At 43.4% G+C, this 25,167-nt stretch overlaps 1 protein-coding gene across 1 annotated transcript in view; it reads right to left on the bottom strand.

Annotated features, from left to right (window-relative positions):
* Nucleotides 1-24,463, bottom strand: part of LOC120030195 (serine incorporator 5-like) — a 48,392-nt gene extending 23,929 nt beyond the window's left edge. The window contains exons 1-2 of the mRNA XM_038975577.1: nt 24,250-24,463; nt 11,099-11,266 (exon numbers count right to left, since the gene is read on the bottom strand). Coding sequence (XP_038831505.1) covers nt 11,099-11,266; nt 24,250-24,276 — 195 coding nt within the window. The 5' untranslated portion in view covers nt 24,277-24,463. The remainder of the gene's footprint in view (nt 1-11,098; nt 11,267-24,249) is intronic.
* Nucleotides 24,464-25,167: the final 704 nt, after the last annotated feature.

Here is a 25,167-nt window from a genome sequence, read left to right as displayed (position 1 = left end):
CTATAGATGACTGTTATCAAGCTGGACAGAGTGAAGAGACTATAGATGACTGTTATCAAGCTGGACAGAGTGAGGAGACTATAGATGACTGTTATCAAGCTGGACAGAGTAAAGATACGATAATGACTGTTATCAAGCTGGACAGAGTGATGAGACTATAGATGACTGTTATCAAGCTGGACAGAGTGAGGAGACTATAGATGACTGTTATCAAGCTGGACAGAGTGAGGAGACTATAGATGACTGTTATCAAGCTGGACAGAGTAAAGATACCATAATGACTGTTATCAAGCTGGACAGAGTGAGGAGACTATAGATGACTGTTAGCAAGCTGGACAGAGTAAAGATACCATAATGACTGTTATCAAGCTGGACAGAGTGAGGAGACTATAGATGACTGTAATCAAGCTGGACAGAGTGATGAGACTATAGATGACTGTTATCAAGCTGGACAGAGTGAGGAGACTATAGATGACTGTAATCAAGCTGGACAGAGTGAGGAGACTATAGATGACTGTAATCAAGCTGGACAGAGTGATGAGACTATAGATGACTGTTATCAAGCTGGACAGAGTAAAGATACCATAATGACTGTTATCAAGCTGGACAGAGTGAGGAGACTATAGATGACTGTTATCAAGCTGGACAGAGTAAAGATACCATAATGACTGTTATCAAGCTGGACAGAGTGAGGAGACTATAGATGACTGTTATCAAGCTGGACAGAGTAAAGATACCATAATGACTGTTATCAAGCTGGACAGAGTGAGGAGACTATAGATGACTGTTATCAAGCTGGACAGAGTGAAGAGACTATAGATGACTGTTATCAAGCTGGACAGAGTGAGGAGACTATAGATGACTGTTATCAAGCTGGACAGAGTAAAGATACCATAATGACTGTTATCAAGCTGGACAGAGTGATGAGACTATAGATGACTGTTATCAAGCTGGACAGAGTGAGGAGACTATAGATGACTGTTATCAAGCTGGACAGAGTGAGGAGACTATAGATGACTGTTATCAAGCTGGACAGAGTAAAGATACCATAATGACTGTTAGCAAGCTGGACAGAGTGAGGAGACTATAGATGACTGTAATCAAGCTGGACAGAGTGATGAGACTATAGATGACTGTTATCAAGCTGGACAGAGTAAAGATACCATAATGACTGTTATCAAGCTGGACAGAGTGAGGAGACTATAGATGACTGTTATCAAGCTGGACAGAGTAAAGATACCATAATGACTGTTATCAAGCTGGACAGAGTGAGGAGACTATAGATGACTGTAATCAAGCTGGACATAGTGATGAGACTATAGATGACTGTTATCAAGCTGGACAGAGTAAAGATACCATAATGACTGTTATCAAGCTGGACAGAGTGAGGAGACTATAGATGACTGTTTTCAAGCTGGACAGAGTAAAGATACCATAATGACTGTTATCAAGCTGGACAGAGTGAGGAGACTATAGATGACTGTTATCAAGCTGGACAGAGTAAAGATACCATAATGACTGTTATCAAGCTGGACAGAGTGAGGAGACTATAGATGACTGTTATCAAGCTGGACAGAGTAAAGATACCATAATGACTGTTATCAAGCTGGACAGAGTGAGGAGACTATAGATGACTGTTATCAAGCTGGACAGAGTGAGGAGACTATAAATGTAGGTCCATTATCATTTCTACACTGTTTCAGTTTGGTTTTAGTCATTTTAATTTTGTCTGAGATGTTTTGACTCCCCTGCTCTAGAGGAAGCAGTACGCCCTCAGCGAATAGGCTTCAGACAGTGTCGACCTAATAGGTTACATTCTGAGTGTCACACTTCTAATGGAACATGGAGCGACACCAACCCCTCTTTCTTCCCTCTGTCTCTCCGACCTGTTACTGAGGCTGTCAGCCACAACTAACAAAGACATGGAGGAATAAATTACCAGCCTGCTCTCAGCAGAGACAACAAATGAAACAGAGAGAGCAGGAGAGAGAGCTAGAGAGAGAGAGAGAGGACGAGAGAGATAGCAAGAGCTAGAGAGAAAGAGAGAGCGAGAGAGAGAGAGAGCTAGAGCTAGAGAGAGAGAGAGCGAGAGCGAGAGCTAGAGAGAGAGATAGAGAGAGAGAGAGAGCGAGAAAGAGAGCGAGAGAGCGAGAGAGAGAAGGAGTATGCCTATAGAAAGTGAATGAGAGTTAGAAAGCCAGAACAAGAGTCACTTGAGTAATGTCTAGGGGAAACCAAAAGAGCTGCTTCAATGCTGGGAGGAGGGAACCTCTAGAAAATGGTTTAAACCAGCGTGGTTAAACCTCTGTAGCAGAGTACTGGTACACAAGTACAATGTACTACCGCTCTATCAAAACAAACTGACAAAAACATTAATACGTCCTTCAGTCTACGTCAATCAGGGCACCTGACTGTTCCTCTTGGCAGATTATTGGTTGAGTCTGAAACCCCCAGCATGACTGTAGTATAGTCAGGCAGTCACTGGATAGAGCTGTTATAGTTCAGCACCACTGCCACTGTAGGCGAAGCGTAGTAGGATACAGAGTAGTAGGATACAGTGTAGTAGGATACAGAGTAGTAGGATACAGTGTAGTAGGATACAGAGTAGTAGGATACAGAGTAGTAGGATACAGTGTAGTAGGATACAGAGTAGTAGGATACAGTGTAGTAGGATACAGAGTAGTAGGATACAGTGTAGTAGGATACAGAGTAGTAGGATACAGTGTAGTAGGATACAGAGTAGTAGGATACAGAGTAGTAGGATACAGTGTAGTAGGATACAGAGTAGTAGGATACAGTGTAGTAGGATACAGTGTAGTAGGATACAGAGTAGTAGGATACAGAATAGTAGGATACAGTGTAGTAGGATACAGAGTAGTAGGATACAGTGTAGTAGGATACAGAGAAGTAGGATACAGAGAAGTAGGATACAGTGTAGTAGGATACAGAGTAGTAGGATACAGTGTAGTAGGATACAGAGTAGTAGGATACAGTGTAGTAGGATACAGAGTAGTATGATACAGTGTAGTAGGATACAGAGTAGTAGGATACAGTGTAGTAGGATACAGAGTAGTAGGATACAGTGTAGTAGGATACAGAGAAGTAGGATACAGAGAAGTAGGATACAGTGTAGTAGGATACAGAGTAGTAGGATACAGTGTAGTAGGATACAGAGTAGTAGGATACAGCGTAGTAGGATACAGAGTAGTAGGATACATTGTAGTAGGATACAGAGTAGTAGGATACAGAGTAGTAGGATACAGTGTAGTAGGATACAGAGTAGTAGGATACAGAGAAGTAGGATACAGAGAAGTAGGATACAGTGTAGTAGGATACAGAGTGGTAGGATACAGAGAAGTAGGATACAGAGTAGAATACAGAGTAGTTGGATACAGTGTAGTAGGATACGGAGTAGTAAAATACAGAGTAGTAAAATACAGAGTAGTAGGATACAGTGTAGTAGGATAGAGAGGAGTAGGATACATAGTAGGATACAGAGTAGAATACAGAGTAGTAGGATACAGATGTGTAGGATACAGAATAGAATACAGAGTAGTAGGATACAGAGTAGTAGGATACAGTGTAGTAGAATACAGAGTAGTAGGATACAGAGTAGTAGGATACAGAGTTGTAGGATACAGAGTAGAATACAGAGTAGTAGGATACAGTGTAGTAGGATACAGTGTAGTAGGATACAGTGTAGTAGGATACATAGTTGTAGGATACAGGGTAGTAGGATACAGTGTAGTAGGATACAGAGTAGAATACAGAGTAGTAGGATACAGAGCAGTAGGATACAGTGTAGTAGGATACAGAGTAGTAGGATACAGAGTTGTAGGATACAGAGTAGAATACAGAGTAGTAGGATACATAGTTGTAGGATACATAGTTGTAGGATACAGGGTAGTAGGATACAGTGTAGTAGGATACAGTGTAGTAGGATACAGAGTAGTAGGATACAGAGTAGTAGGATACAGAGCAGTAGGATACAGTGTAGTAAAATACAGAGCAGCAGGATACAGAGTAGTAGGATACAGAGTAGTAGGATACAGAGTAGAATACAGAGTAGTAGGATACAGTGTAGTAGGATACAGAGCAGTAGGATACAGTGTAATAGGATACAGTGTAGTAAAATACAGAGAAGTAGGATACAGAGTAGAATACCGAGTAGTAGGATACAGTGTAGTAGGATACAGAGTAGTAGGATACAGAGTAGTAGGATACAGAGAAGAATACATAGTAGTAGGATACAGAGTAGTAGGATACAGAGAAGTAGGATACAGAGTAGAATACATAGTAGTAGGATACAGAGTAGTAGGATACAGAGTAGTAGGATACAGAGTAGAATACAGAGTAGTAGGATACAGTGTAGTAGGATACAGAGCAGTAGGATACAGTGTAATAGGATACAGAGTAGAATACAGAGTAGTAGGATACAGTGTAGTAGGATACAGAGAAGTAGGATACAGTGTAGTAGGATACAGAGAAGTAGGATACAGAGTAGAATACAGAGTAGTAGGATACAGAGTAGTAGGATACAGAGTAGTAGGACACAGAGTAGTAGGATACATAGTAGTAGAATACAGAGTAGAATACAGAGTAGTAGGATACAGAGTAGTAAAATACAGAGCAGTAGGATACAGTAGGATACAGAGCAGTAGGATACAGTGTAGTAGGATACAGAGAAGTAGGATACAGAGTAGAATACAGAGTAGTAGAATACAGAGTAGTAGGATACAGAGTAGTAGGATACAGAGTAGTAGGACACAGAGTAGTAGGATACAGAGTAGTAGGATACAGAGTAGTAGGATACAGTGTAGTAGGATACAGAGTAGTAGGATACAGAGTAGTAGGATACAGAGTAGTAGGACACAGAGTAGTAGGATACAGAGTAGTAGAATACAGAGTAGAATACAGAGTAGTAGGATACAGTGTAGTAGGATACAGAGTAGTAGGATACAGTGTAGTAGGATACAGAGTAGTAGGATATAGAGTAGTAGAATACAGAGTAGTAGAATACAGAGTAGTAGAATACAGAGTAGAATACAGAGTAGTAGGATACAGTGTAGTAGGATACAGAGTAGTAGGATACAGTGTAGTAGAATACAGAGTAGAATACAGAGTAGAATACAGAGTAGAATACAGAGTAGTAGAATACAGAGTAGAATACAGAGTAGTAGAATACAGAGTAGAATACAGAGTAGTAGGATACAGTGTAGTAGGATACAGAGTAGTAGGACACAGTGTAGTAGGATACAGAGTAGTAGGATACAGAGTAGAATACAGAGTAGAATACAGAGTAGAATACAGAGTAGTAGAATACAGAGTAGAATACAGAGTAGTAGAATACAGAGTAGAATACAGAGTAGTAGGATACAGTGTAGTAGGATACAGAGTAGTAGGATACAGTGTAGTAGGATACAGAGTAGTAGGACACAGAGTAGTAGGATACAGAGTAGTAGGATACAGAGTAGTAGGATACAGAGCAGTAGGATACAGAGTAGTAGGATACAGAGTAGTAGGACACAGAGTAGTAGGATACAGAGTAGTAGAATACAGAGTAGAATACAGAGTAGTAGAATACAGAGTAGAATACAGAGTAGTAGGATACAGTGTAGTAGGATACAGAGTAGTAGGATACAGTGTAGTAGGATACAGAGTAGTAGGATACAGAGTAGTAGGACACAGAGTAGTAGGATACAGAGTAGTAGAATACAGAGTAGAATACAGAGTAGTAGGATACAGAGTAGTAAAATACAGAGCAGTAGGATGCAGTAGGATACAGAGCAGTAGGATACAGTGTAGTAGGATACAGAGCAGTAGGATACAGTGTAGTACGATACAGAGTAGAATACAGAGTAGTAGGATACAGAGTAGTAGGACATAGAGAAGTAGGATACAGAGTAGTAGGATACAGAGTAGTAGGATACATAGTAGTAGAATACAGAGCAGTAGGATACAGTAGGATACAGAGCAGTAGGATACAGTGTAGTAGGATACAGAGTAGTAGGACACAGAGTAGTAGGATACAGAGAAGTAGAATACAGAGTAGAATACAGAGTAGTAGGATACAGAGTAGAATACAGAGTAGAATACAGAGTAGTAGGATACAGAGTAGTAGGACATAGAGAAGTACGATACAGAGTAGAATACAGAGTAGAATACAGAGTAGTAGGATACAGAGTAGTAGGATAGAGAGTAGGATACAGAGTAGTAAAATACAGAGCAGTAGGATACAGTAGGATACAGAGTAGTAGGATACAGAGTAGTAGGACATAGAGAAGTAGGATACAGAGTAGTAGGATACAGAGTAGGATACAGAGTAGTAAAATACAGAGCAGTAGGATACAGTAGGATACAGAGTAGTACGATACAGAGTAGAATACAGAGTAGAATACAGAGTAGTAGGATACAGAGTAGTAGGACATAGAGAAGTAGGATACAGAGTAGTAGGATACAGAGTAGTAGAATACAGAGTAGAATACAGAGTAGTAGGATACAGAGTAGTAGGACACAGAGTAGTAGGATACAGAGTAGTAGGATACATAGTAGTAGGATACAGAGTAGAATACAGAGTAGTAGGATACAGAGTAGTAGGACACAGAGTAGTAGAATACAGAGTAGTAGGATACAGAGTAGTAGGATACAGAGTAGTAGGATACAGAGTAGTAGGATACAGAGTAGTAGGATACAGAGTAGTAGAATACAGAGTAGTAGGATACAGAGTAGTAAAATACAGAGCAGTTATCTTGGCAGTAATACACCAGGCTGGTTTTGTAGTCATTGTGTGGTGTGAAGGAGTGGCATGTCCATAGAGATTTGATTAGGAGAAGGACAGTGCTGATTCTCACTGCTGTAAATCTACTGAGAAAAGATCAACACTCTCTTACACACACACGCGCACGCACACACACACACACACACACACACACACACACACACACACACACACACACACACACACACACACACACACACACACACACACACACACACACACACACACACACGCACACACACACACATAATGAGGAGTCGCCACAACCCAGTGTCAACCACTCATTCAGGGCAGGTGGGGCCCCACCTATTTTGAGCCCCACCCGTTTTTGTTGCCTGTTTTGCATGTTATTTGGGCATTAATACGTGTAACATATTAGTTTGCAAACAATGTAAAAAAATAAATCATTTAGTTAATAAAGCCGCATACAAACATGGTCTCTTTTTTGTTTTCTTGAATAAGGCAGCTCCATAATACAGGTGTTTCAGCTCAGTGCTTTCTGTGGTGGTGGAGCAGCCAGCGGAAAATACGCAGCGTAGGGGTTGGTAATGTTCTCTAGTTGCACCGTGATTGGCTCAGTGTTCTGTCACTCATGGGGACACTACGTCACCGCAAAATCTACGGGGAGTGCTCAAAAATTCAAGCCCATTGGGTGCTGCAATAGAGTTACGTTAAAACTGCCCATCCAAGAAGGCTCAAGGTCATTGGCCACAGATACAATTATGTCAAATCACTTTATATCTACCATAGCTTTGATTGGACTGATCATGTCAACATCATACTTTCAGAATCTTAGCTAGCAGTCATCATCATGAATCAAATCGACAATCTACTGGCAAATCCTTTTCAATCGTTTTCATATGAAGAGAAATTATAGATAAAACGTATTGGTGCTCATCGGCCATTGGACATAAACATTACACAACAAGTTGGAAATCGCAAATTCAACAATGAGTGGTTTGGAAGGAATCAGTGGAAGGAATCAGGAATCAACTGCAAGCGTTGCAAAGCAATCACTAGCCTGCTATTCAGTGGAGTGGGTGTGTGGGCCAAGTCTGGGTTTAAGGGTTTCTTTTCTAAGTTTAAAAGGATAAACATTCACATGACATTCGTGGCAGGTAGCCTAGTGGTTAGAGCGTTGGACTAGTAACCGAAAGGTTGCAAGTTCGAATCCCTGAGCTGACAAGGTAAAAATCTGTCATTCTGCCCCTGAACAAGGCAATTAATCCACTGTTCCTAGGCCGTCATTGAAAATAAGAATTTGTTCTTAACTGACATACCTAGTTGAAAAAATAAACATTCACATTACTTCTGCCGCATTCAAAACAACTGGAAACTCGGAACTGCGAAATCTCAGAGTTCAGGACAACTGGGGACTGGTTAGAAAACGGGCCACGACTGGGAAAATATGTTTTGAGCGGTCATCCAACTCGGAATTCTAAGTCGGGAACTCTAGAGCGCCGACCTGAAGATACCTGACGTCATGATTCAACCTTATTTTTTTTCAGAGTTCCCAGTTGTCTTCAAAGCACCATAAATCCAGAGAATGTCAGACTTTGATGACAAAGTTTGAGGACAAAATTTGCACACAAGGACCGCCGCGCCACCTTCCTGTTCAAGTGAGCACATAACAAAAAGGTGAGTCCAAAAATGTATTGTATGCTGCTGCATAAATGATGTAACATTTCAGGACGATATGTATTCTGTTGCTAACAAGGTACTACTAAGTGTATGTTCTGTAGTAAGCTGTAAGTAGCCCATGTGCCTCACCCTAATAATTGTGTAGTGGCTTTGCTGACATGCAAGATGTTTGCCCCACCAAGATTTACATGCTAAAATCGCCAATGGTGTGTTTGTGTGTGCAAGTGTGTGTGTGTGCCTGTTTCATATGGAGCTACAAAGCAGGGGGTATGCTCTATACAGAGAGAGAGAGACATAGAGAGAGAATTCACACGAATTCCCTTCCATCTCAAATTACTCAAGCAAACAGCAAAATTTGCTTTAAAAAAACAATAAAACAACATCTCACAAAACAAAGCCTGTCTGACCTAGTTAACCTAGTTAAGGCCTATGTACAGATATGTAGTAATGCATGTATGTAAGTCTGTAATGTCTATGTTCATGTTTTTAAATGTTGGCGTCGGCTAATGGGGATCCCAATAAAATCGAATAGTTCATATGATAAACAATCAGTGTTATTTCCTCGAACTAAAGCTGGTTATAGTTTTTAGCCAAAACCATGTTGATCTTGTGTGTCACTGCTGCACTCTCTACAGACCATGTCAACAAGAGTGACACGCTCTCTTATTTACTCAGGCCAAGTGACCAAGCCAGATGACACGTAGAAAAGTGTTGTAATAGTATTTTGTTACAATGAGACATAATAACATCACTATCGGAGAGACAGAGAAAGATAGCATCATTAGCTCATGAAGGGCTAGGCTCATTTTATAGGGAATCTCATCCAGAAGGGAAACCCCCATCTCCATCTCCAGCTCCTGACCCAGCTCCTGACCCATCTCCAGTTCCTGACCCATCTCCAGCTCCTGACCCAGCTCCAGCTCCTGACCCAGCTCCAGCTCCTGACCCATCTCCAGTTCCTGACCCATCTCCAGTTCCTGACCCAGCTCCAGCTCCTGACCCAGCTCCAGCTCCTGACCCAGCTCAAGTTCCTGACCCATCTCCAGCTCCAGCTCCTGACCCAGTTCCAGTTCCTGAACCTACTACAGCTCCTGACCCAGCTCCAGTTCCTGACCCAGCTCCTGACCCATCTCCAGCTCCAGACCCAGCTCCTGACCCAGCTCCAGCTCCTGACCCTACTACAGTTCCTGACCCATCTCCAGCTCCAGCTCCTGACCCATCTCCAGTTCCTGACCCAGCTCAAGTTCCTGACCCATCTCCAGCTCCTGACCCAGTTCCAGTTCCTGAACCTACTACAGCTCCTGACCCAGCTCCAGTTCCTGACCCAGCTCCTGACCCATCTCCAGCTCCAGCTCCCGACCCAGCTCCTGACCCAGCTCCAGTTCCTGACCCAGCTCCTGGCCCATCTCCAGTTCCTGACCCATCTCCAGCTCCTGACCCATCTCCAGCTCCAGCTCCCGACCCTACTACAGCTCCTGACCCAGCTCCAGCTCCTGACCCATCTCCAGTTCCTGACCCATCTCCAGTTCCTGACCCATCTCCAGCTCCTGACCCAGATCCAGCTCCTGACCCAGCTCCCGCCAGCTCCTGACCCAGCTCCAGCTCCTGACCCTACTACAGCTCCTGACCCAGCTCCCGCCAGCTCCTGACCCAGCTCCTGACCCAGCTCCAGCTCCCGACCCTACTGCAGCTCCTGACCCAGCTCCAGCTCCTGACCCAGCTCCAGCTCCTGACCCAGCTCCCGCCAGCTCCTGACCCAGCTCCAGCTCCTGACCCATCCCCAGCATCGGTCCAAACCCACGAGACAATACTTTCACAATGGGTGGATCAAACAAACAGAGAGCTGCTAAGACTTGTGTTTTCCATAATAACAACTGGCTAAGAGTCCACAGAGTGGATCAGCCTGGAGCAGTAAAGCCATTTGTAAAGTGGCAGCTTTTCTCACAGCAAAGACAGAACACCATCATACTGAAGAAAGAGAAGCACACACACAGAAAACGCTGAATAGCACCGTGGCTTTCCCTCTTTCACTCAGCTCCCTCGTCCCTACCCTCCCTCTGTGAATAATAACCACCTCGCAGCCACACACCTGTGGCCTTCACCTGCCCATGTGCAGACTGGAGCCCTCTGTACTAACTGAGCTGGGGCCGACAGAGAATGAAGCATTAACTTGGTAGAGTACAGTCTGATAAATAGATGGACATATATTTGGAATAACTGAGCTAGGGTGTAGTAACTGAACTGTGGGGTTGACTGTACATGCCACGTTCCTCTTGTAGTCTGGAGTGAACTGGCAGCAGGACAGAGCACACTGAGGGAGGCTGTAGTTCAACTCTGTGTTAGCGTCCGTGGCAGCCTGCACTAAACTAGGCCATCCTAACTACCGTACAATTACACACACAGGAAATGACACACAGCAGCCTTTTCCATTGCTCCGCTCCACTCTTCCAGGGAAGGCTTTATTACAGGGTTTATGTGGAGTTTAGAGCTTCCAAAACTATTCTAGAGCTCTACTGGGTCTCTGTGTCTAAAACAACATCAAGGCCGGATACGAGACAGGACCAGACATTTAGGTGGCTTGAGCATGTTTCTTGTGTGTGTGCATGCACGTAGAGCAGAGTGTGTGTGTGTGTGTGCGTGCGGGTGTGACTGTCTACATGCGATCGTCCGCGTACTCACGTGGTCCCTCATCTCCTGCTCCACGGTGGGTGACATCATGACGACACAGATGACGGTGACGAGGAGGAAGAGGAGGGCGTACATGAAGCGTGTCGATGTGGACTGCTTGATTTTAGGACAGCATCCACAACAACAGGAGCAGGCTGCCGAGCCACAGCAGCACGCCAGCTACACCAGGAGAGAAGAGGAGAGGCACTGATACAGTAGAATGTCATTATGCATGCTCAATAACATTATGGGGTGTATCCCGGACACAGAGTATACCTAGTCCTGGATTAAAAAGCATTTTCAAAGGAGATTCTCCATTGAGATAACTTTTTTATGTCCAGCACTAGGCTTCATCTGTGTAGGTGGAAACCATCCCTATAACAACGTAATCAGACCCAGTAACTGCTGCTTACAACTCAAGGAGGGGAAATGCACAGAAAGAGAGAGAGAGAGAGAGAAATAGGAGAAGCCCTTGATGCAGCCTGAGTCCCGGCTGGCAACAGGGTTTAGAGCAGCAGCAGCTTCAGCAGAACCCTGGCTGGTAGAGTACAGAGCACGACAGGGTTCCATACTGCAGTCGCATTTGTGACTGTTTGACTTGGCAGTGCGACACACATTTTTGGTTCAAGGGTCCCAGCGAATTTTTTTTTACCCGTTTTTTATTTTTTATTCCTGATTTATTCAGCTGGTAATGTGCAATTAACCAAAATTAAACCAACTTTCTGAAAAGGCAACAAAGGCACAAGGATGCTCCTGTTTGTGTGTGTAAGGGCTCCACATATTGGGAGGATTTGACACCCTCTGGCCCAGTCTATCATCCCTGTCAGCGTGCAGCTTGGGCCGGTGAAAGAATATATTGTAATAATGTCATTTTTAATCTAGGCTATATAATTGATTAAAAAACAGATGGATTCCAGAAGCTGTTTGCTTGCTATGTCGAGAGAGATGCCCCCTATCTTCGCCAAACCCCCCTTCCCTTCTTCTTGATGCAACATTTTAAATTATACTCAAGACACATTATCTTCACACATATTTTAGAGGCTTTCACTGACAGCAGCAACTCAATCAGTTAGACCTACTGCCACTAGCCAAACTGCAGGCTTCCCAAACACACTGGTGATTTGAAACAATCCACAGCAATTTTTTTTATGAAGCTAATGATCCTCTGTGGCGAAGTCATGCTCCCTGGTGAAGTATTGTGAATGATATTATTTAGATAGGAGTAATTATATAATTTTGATGAAACATCAATTTGCTTTAGGGCAATCGACCATCCTAACGGTGCACTGTGCACCCGCCAACTTTCCTTTCCAATTCGCAAGAGGCTGAAACCAGAGAGCTGTACAGGGGCGCAACTTTGGTGGGGGGGGGCATTTTTTTTTTTTTTTTATTATTATTATTTTACACTCCAAACAGCCTACCCGATCGCTTGGAGATGTCCCCATGGTCCTAAAGCACACCGTTGCCTCGTTTTGATTCACATTCCAATTATAAAATGCAATTTCAGAATGTGGGGGGGGGGACGGGGGGGGGAACGGGACATGTCCCACCCGTCCCCAGTGAAAGTTGCGCCCCTGGATCTATATATAATGATGAGATCGTCATGTCTCCGCCCTAACAATGGCAGTCTTTGTCCTAAAGGCGGGAAGGCAGGCGACAAGATTAGGTCTGCAAATTGTTCCCATAGAAACACGTTGGGCTTACATTGGACAGATGTTGGGGAAAGTGAGCCCTCTCGCTTCGCCTCTTCCTCTCTGCTGAAACTATATCACCGGAGAAAGCATCCAAACGAGCGAAAACAGCGCCCAATGTATCTGATGCTGTCTGGCCAGAAATAGCATGACAAGCCATACTCATTTGGTCCAGACAGCATCAGATACATGGTCTACACATACTGAGACAGACAGGCGCTGAGATTGATGCGTTTTTCTGTCGGGGCGCGCCTCTGTCAAATAAATGACCAATATTTTATTTGGAAAGGCAAGGAGGTACTGTAAGGCGGGCCAAGGCCCCTAAGGCCCGCCCATAATGCCAGGCCTGGTTGAATGTTTGCAATGTGCAATTCAGTCATCATGGAATAGCCTACCTTGAAAATCAGACATTGCTACAGTAGATATCTCAGATAGGGTGGAGTGAGGCCTAAGAGGGTTTTATAAATAAGCATCAACCAGTAGGTCATTAGCACTGGAACAAAACACATCAGACCGTTACAAACACATGCGTTTTACTGCGTAGGGTTAGATAGACTGGCTTGTGTCCCTTTGGTATTACAAACAGATTATGCAACAGACAGAGGCATCTCAGATGGTAGGCTAGTTTACTCCCATATAACATACTATGTCACAAACTCTGTAGGCCTCTGTAGGTCTAAATCCCGCCTGTTTAGCTATAAGAACGTATCATGTAAGAGAGACATGAGAGGAAAAGACAGGCATGGGATCAGAAAAGGATCTTGTGCACACTGTTTTTGTCCCCCAGTACTGAAGCTCAGTGCAAACCCACCCTAACTTCCTCACCACAGCTGTGTGTGTTCTGTAGGATTTATTGGAAATCTTTAGGCTAGAGAACGGAACAGCAAGAGGGTGGGGCTCTAACTAGAGGAATAAACGAGAGTATGTGAGTATGGTTTATAATTATCCAGCTCCCTCCTTCAGAAAAGAAGACAAGGCCTCTGCTTATGAGAGCTGTTAGACAGAACAGGCCCATCTCTGTGCGGTGATTGGTGGCTTCAGTTTCAACAGCGCGGGTTTGATGGGTAGGAGAATCAGCCCCCTCCTGTACACCCTATTCACCCATGACTGCATTGCCACGCACGTCTCCAACTCAATCTTCAAATTTGCCGACAATACAACAGTGGTATGTACGCCTGATTACCAACAGCGAAGAGAGCACTCGCGGAGTGGTGCCAGGAAAATAACCTCTCAAAAACGAACTTCTGCTATTTAGTTTTTGCTACCATGTGGGTTTTAGCTTGCTTGAGCCTGCTAACTGAGGAGTGTTAATTCACGTCCATACACGTTTCATTTTAAAACATTTATCTTACAAAGGAGTTGTTTAATCTAACTGTTTAACTATTTATCTGTACATGGATTTTTTTTATTTTTTTTTACTCATTTCTTTCTAGTCTTTACAGGAAAATGCCACGGGCACTATCTGATGTGTGTGGACATTTCACTGCAGCTAATGTAGAAGGAAAAGCTGTGTACATTTGCAAATACTGTGCCAGATCATTTGTGAAGAATGCAAACAAAGTTGCAGAATCATCTGGCCAAGTGCATAAAGTTCCCTCTGCGCTCACAACAAGCAACCTCTGACAAAAGTCCCTTTACTTCTATTCAAGGTGAAAATGATGAATCAGACACCTTATCGATAGCAAAAGCTCATGGTCCTCCTGGAATCTGAAGTTTTTTTGACTCAATGGAGGAACGTAGTAAGAGAAATGCTGATGAATGTCTTGCTCGAGCTGTATATGCAACTGGTTCACCTCTGATGCTCACAGGCAATGTGTATTGGAAGAGATTTCTGAATGTTCTTCACCCAGCATACACCCCTCCAAGCAGACATGCTTTATCTACTCATTTGCTGGATACAGAGTCCAACAGAATTCAAGTGAAGGGCAAGCAAATCATAGCGAAAGCAGACTGTATTGCAATCATCTCTGATGGGTGGTCGAATGTTCGTGGGCAAGGAATGATTAACTACATCATCTCCACCCCTCAACCAATATTCTACAAGAGCACAGACACAAGGGACAACAGACACACCGGTCTCTACATTGCAGATGAGCTGAAGGCAGTCATCAATGACCTTAGCCCACAGAAGGTTTTTGCACTGGTGACAGACAATGCTGCGAACATGAAGGCTGCTTGGTCTAAAGCGGAGGAGTCCAACCCTCACATCACACCCATTGGCTGTGCTGCTCATGCATTGAATCTGCTCTTCAAGGGCATCATGGCACTGAAAACAATGGATACACTCTACAAGAGAGCCAAAGAAATGTTTAGGTATGTGAAGGGTCATCAAGTTATAGCAGCAATCTACCTCACCAAGCAAAGTGAGAAGAATAAGAGCACCACATTGAATCTGCCCAGCAACACCCATTGAGGTGGTGTTGTCATCATTATTTGACAGTCTCCTGGAGGGGAAAGAGTCTCTCCAAGAAATGGCCATATCACAGTCTGCCGATATGGACAGCCCCGTCAAGAGGATCCTCCTGGATGATGTATTTTGGGAGAGAGTGGTAAGCAGCCTGAAACTCCTGAAACCTATAGCAGTAGCCATTGCACTGATTGAGGGAGACAATGCCATTCTGTCTGATGTTCAGACTCTGCTTGCAGATGTAAGAGAATAAATCCATACTGCCCTGCCCACTTCACTGTTTCTCCAAGCAGAGTAAACTGCAATTCTGAAATACATCAAAAAGCGTTAAGACTTCTGCCTGAAGCCCATACACACCGCAGCGTACATGTTGGACCCCAAGCATGCTGGCAAGAGCATCCTGTCTGGTGCAGAGATCAACAAGGCCTATGGTGTCATCACTACCGTGTCTCGCCACCTTGGCCTGGATGAGGGCAAGGTTCTTGGCAGTCTGGCGAAGTACACTTCCAAGCAAAGGCTTTGGGATGGAGATGCAATATGGCAGTCGTGCCAACATATCTCATCAGCCACCTGGTGGAAGGGACTTTGTGGATCTGAGGCTCTTTCCCCTGTTGCCTCCATCCTCCTCCAAATCCCACCAACATCAGATGCCTCAGAGCGCGACTGGTCCTTGTTTGGGAAAACACACACCAAAGCACGCAACAGGTTGACCAATACAAGGGTTGAAAAATTGGTGGCAATCCGGGCAAATTTTAGGCTTTTTGAGCCTGACAACGAGCCATCCTCAACAAGGTGACAGTGAAGATGAGGCCTCAGAGTCTGATGTTCAAGAGGTGGACATTGAGGAGGTCCAGGGAGAAGACATGTAAGCCTGAGAGGAAAACAACCAAAGCTTTAGTTTCTAGACTATCATTTTACAGATGTATGTTGAAAACGTTTTTGGGAGATGCGATGGATCATTGGAGATCATTCAATATTGAGCCCCGTGTGGCTCAGTTGGTAGAGCATGGCGCTTGCAACGCCAGGGTTGTGGGTTCGATTCCCACGGGGGGACAGTACAAAAAAAAGTATGAATGTATGTACTTGTAAGTCGCTCTGGATAAGAGCGTCTGCTAAATGACTTAAATGTAAATGTAAATATTCCCTTTCTTTTGTTGTTCAGTGAAATCACCCCATGTGAAGAATCAACTCATTTAATTAAAGTTCAATTCGTAACTAAATTATTATTTTTATTTTTCTATTGGAAGAATTTAATCATTTGCAATTATGTCTACTTATGATAAGGTAAAAGGTTTATGTTTGTCTCCATATGATATGGTAAATATATCCAATGCAAAAAACATCTACATTTACATAGTAGTAATATTAATTTGAATATATTTCTGTTAATTCCCACGGAAAGTTTCCACCTGTGAATATTCCCCAAAATGTGCAACCCTAACAGTCAATGGTCACTTTAAAGTTGACATACTGTTGACCCACTTTATATGTACAGTATTGTGTAGCTCACTCTAATATATCTACTGCTGTACATATCATTCCTAGTATATCTTATGCAAATTCATCCGGTGTAGATAAGTAAAGATTGCATTTGGATTACTGTTACCGTGCTATTTGGACTGTTAATTGGATTCGTTCTTTCTTGTTGTTCTTTCTATTTTTTAATGGATTATGTATGTACCTGTTTGACATTTTACTGCATTTTTAGCAGCAAGTAACACAAGCATTTCGCTGCACCCGCTATAACATCTGATAAACTGTGTACGTGACCAAATTCTTTCAGCGCTACCAGTGTATGGGGTATTACGGGAAGTGTCAACGAGTGGGGGCTCGAGGTAGTGTGCAGGATATGGGGTAGAGGTAGGAAGTTGATTTTGGGCCTATATCCTCTACTAAACTACACAGGACTAAATGGGATTAGTTCCTCTCTTTGATAATAATTAATTAGGCAACACAGACTCAAGAAGCGGAGTAGAAAAAGGGTTGAGTGGGTGTTGGCTGTCTTTAGTGAGTGTGTATTTAGCCGTTTAGCTAATCTAATAGAGCCAGTGTATGGGTACGCTCTAACACTAACACAGTGGGACAAACACACAATGAGGGGGCTAGAGGAGCTAAGTGGGGCTGACTGAATAGCTAGCTACCGTACCGAGGCATTCCACAGCACACAGAGACAATGGCGATGCCATGACAACCAACTCTGACCCTACCCTCCCTCAGGTGGTCTGCCTGCATGTTTGGAAGCCCCTGTTCAGACAATATTAGCACCTAGCCTGCCAAACTATTACCCCTCAATCTGTAGCCATCGAGCCCTCATCCCAACCACACCACCCTCATACCCCCCTCCACACACTCACACACTACACCCACAAAGGGTTACATGGCAAGGCTACCAGTTCTACAATTAGCTTCTACAAAAAGCCTACACAACCACCCTCCCCTTCCACTGACTCCACACCAACCCCCACTGTGACACAACCATCGCTGGACCCTAGGGACAATGACAACTCTCTCTCTCCCTCTACATCTTTCTGGTATACTCTCCCTCCCTCCCATCCTTCAGCTGTCCCAGGGGTTAGGGGTGGAAGGGGATAGCCCCTTCCCTGAAAGGGTCGGTAAACTAGAGACCCTGCCCTGTTGTTCTCACACACAGATGCACACAGACCCACACACGCATGAATACACACGTCCACGCACAAACCCACACACACCTTCTGAACACAACAGTTACATGTAAAGTCATGCTAGGGTTACATCAAGCCAGCCAGCACCCCCACCCTCAAACTACTTCCCATGGCTATGACCCTCTCCCTCCCTCGCTTTGTGTCTGCAGAGAGAACGAGAGAGGATGTGACCACATACAGAAACCCAGGAAGACAAAGACAGAAGGCTGATGCACACACACACACAAACACACGCCTGCCTACACACACACACACACACACACACACACACACACACACACACACACACACACACACACACACACACACACACACACACACACACACACACACACACACACACACACACACACACACACACACACACACACATGGGCCAACAGAGTTAGGAGCCAGGGCTAGGGGTAGTATAGAGTAGAGTTGACCTGTGCCGCTTTCTCCCCTGACTGACAGCAGCTCTATTTTATCTATAGCTAGGCAGCTGCATGCACAGTGGAGAAATGTATCACTGAACTGTTTCCTATACACTGACACAGACACACAAACACACACACAGGTTTACCAACTCCTTAACGGGGTAAATACAGCCCCTGGTTACGCTAAACAAAGACAGGCGTATAAAGGAAGAGAGAAAGAGAGAGAAAGAGAGAGAGAAAGGGACAAAGGGAATGTTGAGCAACCCAAGAGGCATCCATGACAGAAACAAACTGAAGAAAAGATACCCACAGAGGCACAGGCGGACAGACAGACAGTACACAGAGGAAGAATGTGGTCCAGTCATAACACACTGCTACACAGCCATATTTACCTTTACCTCCGACACAACCGCACAGATAAAGCATCTTGCTAATAACTGTGTTATAGACAATGGAATACCTCTAGTGACATGTCAAACTTCAATGTGTAGCAGCTTTTTTATGAGATGGATATCAATTATCAAACACATGTATGCCTATGCATTATGCAACCATGCAGTCTCTTGTCAAGTGCTGGCCGAGTCAGCGGGTTATAGGGATGTAATGATTCACAGATATGCAAGGGAAGGTTGCACGATATATTTCCACAAATCGAACAACTTAGGTTGATGATATTCCATTTAAACTGTATTTATGCAAAAGTTGATAATAAAAAAAAGTATACACTTCATTTATCAAAAAACGAATAAAGCAGCAATACATTTGGGCTTTGACCTCAAGAGAAGAACTGGTGGTGGTGGCAGCGCACTGTTTGGATCTAAATGCGAGAAGTTGAATGGGAAGAAAGTCCTGCCGCTTCGGGCAGACTGGGTCAGGGAGCTTCAGTCATATGCAGGCCTCACTTTTACAATTACCACGGCTACCAACAGTGGAAGAGTGGATTCAACATGAAGCACAGGCCAATTTTCTTTTTACATCTTTGACCTCTTCCTGATCTTGCACATCTGCGCGGCATCTTCAGCGTTCAAATACTAAAATGGTTTGTGTGATATTATGCTTTATTCGCTGAGTGACAAACTCTGTAACTTGCTAGGTTATTGATATCTATGCGCTGTTGAAAATGGTGTTTAACGGGAATAAAAGTAAGCTACCGGAGACAACTCTCCTCTGGCTATACCTGCTGAACGGGGCTTACAATAGATTTTATTTAGATTGTTCAGGTTCACCATCAGCAATAGTTTTGGTAGTTTTGCTTTAAACAATCAGTGTACTGTATATGGTCACTTTTAGCGAGGCTTACTGGATGGCAGAAGCGAGAGGAGAAGACCATTCGATTTTGAGATGGGGGTGAAATCCAAAATTGTTCTATATATTCCTTGGCGATAAATATTGATAAATTATTAGCTCAAGTGGGGCGACAAAAAAAATCTGCTAGATTGCCCCACCCCCCCTAATCTGATAGTGGGGTGGTAGATGCCTAGTCTCCCTTATGGCTCAGCTCAGGTGCCTACATCTCTCTCTCTCTCTTTCTCTTTCGCATCCATTACCATTAAGCAGACGGGCATTTCACTGGGTTTCATCATACTACCCTCTCTACATGCGGACCCTCAGCACATCCGGGTACATGCTAAATAAACATCCAAACATAAACACACACTAAACTAGAGCAGAGCAACTAGCTCCAGACATAGTCCTACTCCCAACCACAACTCTACGCTCTCATCGTAGCCAAAGCCAGACTCTAGTCTTCTAATGGCTACACCTGGTATAGGCCAAGCCAATCAAAGACCACAGTAGCCTGGGTTTTGATCGAGGCCTCAGCTCAAGTCTCCCCTCCTCCTACTGTATTCGTCTGTGCTCACAGACAGAGGGGTTATGAAAGGACACCTCATCATAATCACTACACGTGTTGTTTCCTAAACATGAAGACAGTCTATGAGACTGACTATGCATATCCACACTATGGCTTTGTTTACTTAGCCACGTTGGTTCAGAAGGAAACCTTCTGTCACTGATCCAGGGTCAGATCTCCTTGCCCAAGGCCTGACCTCTACTATTATGGGCTAAACTACCCAGCAGGCCTGGGATCCGTGTCTGAATGCAGAGTGGGGCCATGTGGCACTGTGGCAGGCCCGAAGTGACAGACATCTACTGGATGTTTATGTTAGTCAACTGCAGGTGTGTGTGTCTGCCAGACTAGTACTGCAGGGCAGGTGTATGCCGAGTCAGTGTGTGACTACAGTGTGTCCCTACCTCTCACTGCTGTGTTTGTCACCATAACGTTATGTTTCCAACGTAGGTCAGAGTTACTGCTGCACCTATCAGAGACACCTCCCTGGTCCAGACTCTCCTGTCCCAGACTACTTCTCTCCGCGTCCATCTACACCACCGTTTCTGTCCCTATTCTGTCAAGCTCTGGCCCGTTTCTCTGCAATACTAATCTAATCCAAACAGCCAGCCCCCCCACATTCAACCAAGGAGGAAATGAACAGACCACCCGCAGCCCACACACACAAGTAAGGCAGACACACAAACGTATACACACACAGTCAAAACAAACACAAATACACACACACGTTGACAGGGACAAAGCTAATAGGGGTCTGTGACCGGATTAGCATATGGCCTGTACAGCAGGACAATTTTGACTAAAGTGTTTGTGCTTAATTTCCTGCAAATCTCGGCCACACACACACCACCCCTCATTTCCTTTGTTTCCTTTCTTCATTGAATGGGCTGAAGGGATGGCCCTGACTGCACCGAATAAGGGATGTGTCCCTGTAATTAAATTCATCTGGAGGAGAAACTATTCCGTGTGGTTAGACTAGCAGGCAGTTAGGATCAGCCCTGGCCCCTGATCCACTCCTCCTTAATGGAACAATGCCAAGAACTAGGTCTATACCATGGGACATAGAAGTTTTCTGTATCCCTGCTTGGATGATATATTTTCCTCAAATATCTCAACATGAAGTCATGTTTAACTATGTGTTAGTGGACTTTTGATTGGTTGGTTTGACACTAGAAACCTATGAGTAAACTACCCCGTAGTCTTTTCAGCCATAGAAGCTCTGCTCGTCACCTAATGGCTTGGCCATATCATCCCCAAGTAGTCGTCTCTAGACTTGACAGTTCATGCAGCTTTTGTATTCTGATCATGGAGTTCTGATCACGTCATGCGTCTACACCTAGGATAATCAAATCAAATCAAACTTTATTTGCCACATGCGCCGAAAACAACAAGTGTAGACTTTACCGTGAAATGCTTAGGTACAAGCCCTTAACCAAGGGTATCGTGTCTAGACTTGACAGCTCATGCAGCTTTTGTATTCTGATCATGGAGTGTCCGGATACCCTTTTCCCGCACTTTATTTAAATGCCAGTATGCGAGTATAAATCTGATATTAACACAACAACAACTTGATGGCAGTAGCCAACTGCTGTAGCTAACTAGCCAGCTAGCCTCTGTAACTAGCCAACTAAAGGGATTGCAAAAAGGTTAACTCTAGCCAAACAAAAAAAAATGTCCTAATAAGCTAGCTGGCTAGCATTTATGAAGCCAGCAAACATGTTCCTCACAGGCTAGGAACGCATTTCCTCCAATGTTTAATGAAAAAAGGTGCCTCTCGCTCCCAAAACACATATTTTATGTCGACTTGTTGGCGAAGTGAGGATGACGTCGCCCACTGTATGTGCTTTCAGTAGCCTGATTGCGTCCAGACTGAGGAGAAATCCGCACACAATGCATCCCTGACCACCTCCTGAAGGGGTCAGCCAGATCTGAACACAATTCAATTTTCTATTTCAATTTAAGGGGCTTTATTGGCATGGGAAACATATGTTTACATTGCCAAAGAAAGTGAAATAGATCATAATCAAAAGTGAAATAAGCAATAAAAAATAAACAGTAAACATTACACTTACAAAAGTTCCAAAGGAATAAAGCCATTTAAAATGTCATATTGTGTCAATATACAGTGTTGTAATGATGTGCAAATAGTTACAGTACAAAAGGGGGAAAAAAAATATATATATATATTGTTGTATTTACAATGGTGTTTGTTCTTCACTGGTTGACCTTCTCTTGTGGCAACAGGTCATAAATATTGCTGCTGTGATTGCACACTGTGGTATTTCACCAAATAGATATGGGAGTTTATCAAAATTGGATTTGTTTCAAATTCTTTGTGGCTCTGTGTAATCTGAGGGAACTATGTGTCTCTAATATGGTCATACATTTGGCAGGAGGTTAGGAAGTGCAGCTCAGTTTCCATCTCATTTTGTGGGCAGTGTGCACATAGCCTGTCTTCTTTTGCATGCCAGGTCTGCCTTTGGCGGCCTTTCTCAATAGCAAGGCTATGCTCACTGAGTCTGTACATAGTCAACGATTTCCTTACTTTTGGGTCAGTCACAGTGGTCAGGTATTCTGCCACTGTGTACTCTCTGTTTAGGGCCAAATAGCATTCTAGTTTGCTCAGTTTTTTTGTAAATTATTTCCAATGAGTCAAGTAATTCTCTTTTTGTTTTCTCATGATTTGGTTGGGTCTAAGTGTTGCTGTCCTGGGGCTGGATCTGTTTGTGTTTTTGAACAGAGCCCCAGGACCAGCTTGCTTATGGGGCTCTTCTCCAGGTTAATTTCTCTGTAGGTAATGGCTTTGTTATGGAAGGTTTGGGAATCGCTTCCTTTTAGCTGGTTGTAGAATTTAAACGGCTCTTTTCAGAATTTTCAGAATTAGCGGGTATCGGCCTAATTCTGCTCTGCATGCATTACTTGGTGTTTTACATTGTACAAAGGATATTCTTGCAGAATTCTGCATCCAGTCTCAATTTGGTGTTTGTCCCATTTTGTGAATTCTTGGTTTGTGAGCGGACCCCAGACCTCACAACCATAAAGGGCAATGGGTTCTATAACTGATTCAAGTATTTTAAGATCCTAAATGGAATGTCGAATTTTATTCTGATAGCAGAAGTTGCATGTATGTGTCAAGTGTAGACACAATTCTTGAGACATCTCTACCCTAAATCCCAACCCTAACTTTAACTCATATGGTGGTTAAGGTAAGGGTTACATTTAGGGTTAAGGTTAGGTACGAGTTATGGTTAAGGTTAGGGGTTAAGGTTAGGATTTGGGGTAGGGACGTCCCAAGGGTCATGTCTACACTTGACACTTAGACGCGACTTCTGCTATCAGAATACGAAGATCGCATTGTATATTGGATTAAACTCAGTACTGCTAGTCAAGCGGACACATATCGTTAAACTGGGAAAGAAGAGACAAGATCTGCCAAAACCATCAGAACCACACAGCATTACGTCACTGGAAAACTGTGAGATCAATTCAAAAAACGAATTGGACCAACCTGAACACAAAGGCTAGACTATGTTTGTAGAGGTAGCCTGAGCGGCAAATTTAGGCACTGAACCCAAAATTGTGTCACCGGATGATAAACAGTGCAACGATATTATAGTACATTGTTTACAGTCGAACTGACATTGCTAACACCAGCAACATTTTTTGCCAGTTTACACAAATGTTACAGACTCGCTTCTGATACAAATCATAACAGCTTTGTAGATGCATTGTGCGCTAACGTTACTTTGTATACATTTTTGGAAGTTGTCTGGCTAGATTATCTTCGATGGTCATCAGCAAGGAATAGCTAGCTAAATTAGCTTATAGCCAACCGTTGGAAGACACATATACACACACACACACACACACACACATACACGTTTAATAAAATACAGAAATTAATTTCAACCTTCAATACACATTGAAATTAAGAATAAAACAAAAACCACTACATGTCGACACTGTCCATCAAATGTAAACTACACATTATGCTGGAGATTAAATGATTAGCAAAACAGGGATAGCTAGCTATAACATTAGCTGGTGCCGGAGATTTTTACATAAACGTGCCAACTAATATTCCGACATCAGTGAACACACTTGCTTATTATTACTCACCTGCCCTATACAGCGCGGGGTACACATCTTGTTACCGTGGTCAAAAATACCCTTTCAGAATGTAGCCCACTTTTCCAGTTCCGGACGTTCTCTTGTAGAAAGCTACTTAAAAAGACCATGGGGACAGTACGTGTGTCCCAGTCTTCCCCGTCTCTCTCTTTCTCTCCCCCTCTCTCCTCCCACTGTTTTTACCGTGATGGAGTTACTTGCTACAGGCAGCTGCTGAACCACTCATTGCACAGACAAAAGCCACTATTTAACCTTTGAGTCACTAGAGCGTGACTCAAAGCAAGTAAGATGTAGATACTGTGTAATAAATCCCTATGAAGCGTTATAAACAGTTAATACGACAAAGAAGATACTGTGACAATGACACATTTCATTTATAATATTAATTGTCTTTTCTTATTTTATTTATTTCTCACTTCCGTTTTAGTCACATTGTTCTAGGTTCATATAGATTCCGTTCGTGATAGTTGGTCAATAAACTGTTATTTTAGGGATTAGAAATGTCCTACAGTCACAGTGAAATCTTTTTGTAAAAACAGTGTGTGTGTGTGTGTGTGTGTGTGTGTGCGCGCGCGCGCGTCTGTTATTAATGTGTCTGTCACGTTGTGTGTTTTTGTTACAAAAGTGTTACTGATTCTGGCGTTGGCTTTTCATAATGTTCCATAGTGAGACTATCACTGTAGTCACCATAGTGACAGACAACGAAATCTCAGTTCTCAGCTTCAACAACTTGTCTATTAGCCGGAACCTGGGTGATGACACTGACTTCATCTTCTCAGACTTTTCTCTTTTCTCTCTTTCATTTCCACAGAGAAACGCAAACAAGATACAGGGAGGAATGTTTAGAGAGGGGCTGTTTTTTTCACTCAGTGTCGGTGTGTTTGTCTATGTGTTTGTGTGGACTAAAAT

This window comes from Salvelinus namaycush, chromosome 1, assembly GCF_016432855.1.
Source record: "Salvelinus namaycush isolate Seneca chromosome 1, SaNama_1.0, whole genome shotgun sequence".
NCBI lineage: Eukaryota > Metazoa > Chordata > Actinopteri > Salmoniformes > Salmonidae > Salvelinus > Salvelinus namaycush.
Note: the sequence above shows the minus strand (reverse complement) of the source record. Positions and strands in the feature narration are given on the sequence as shown.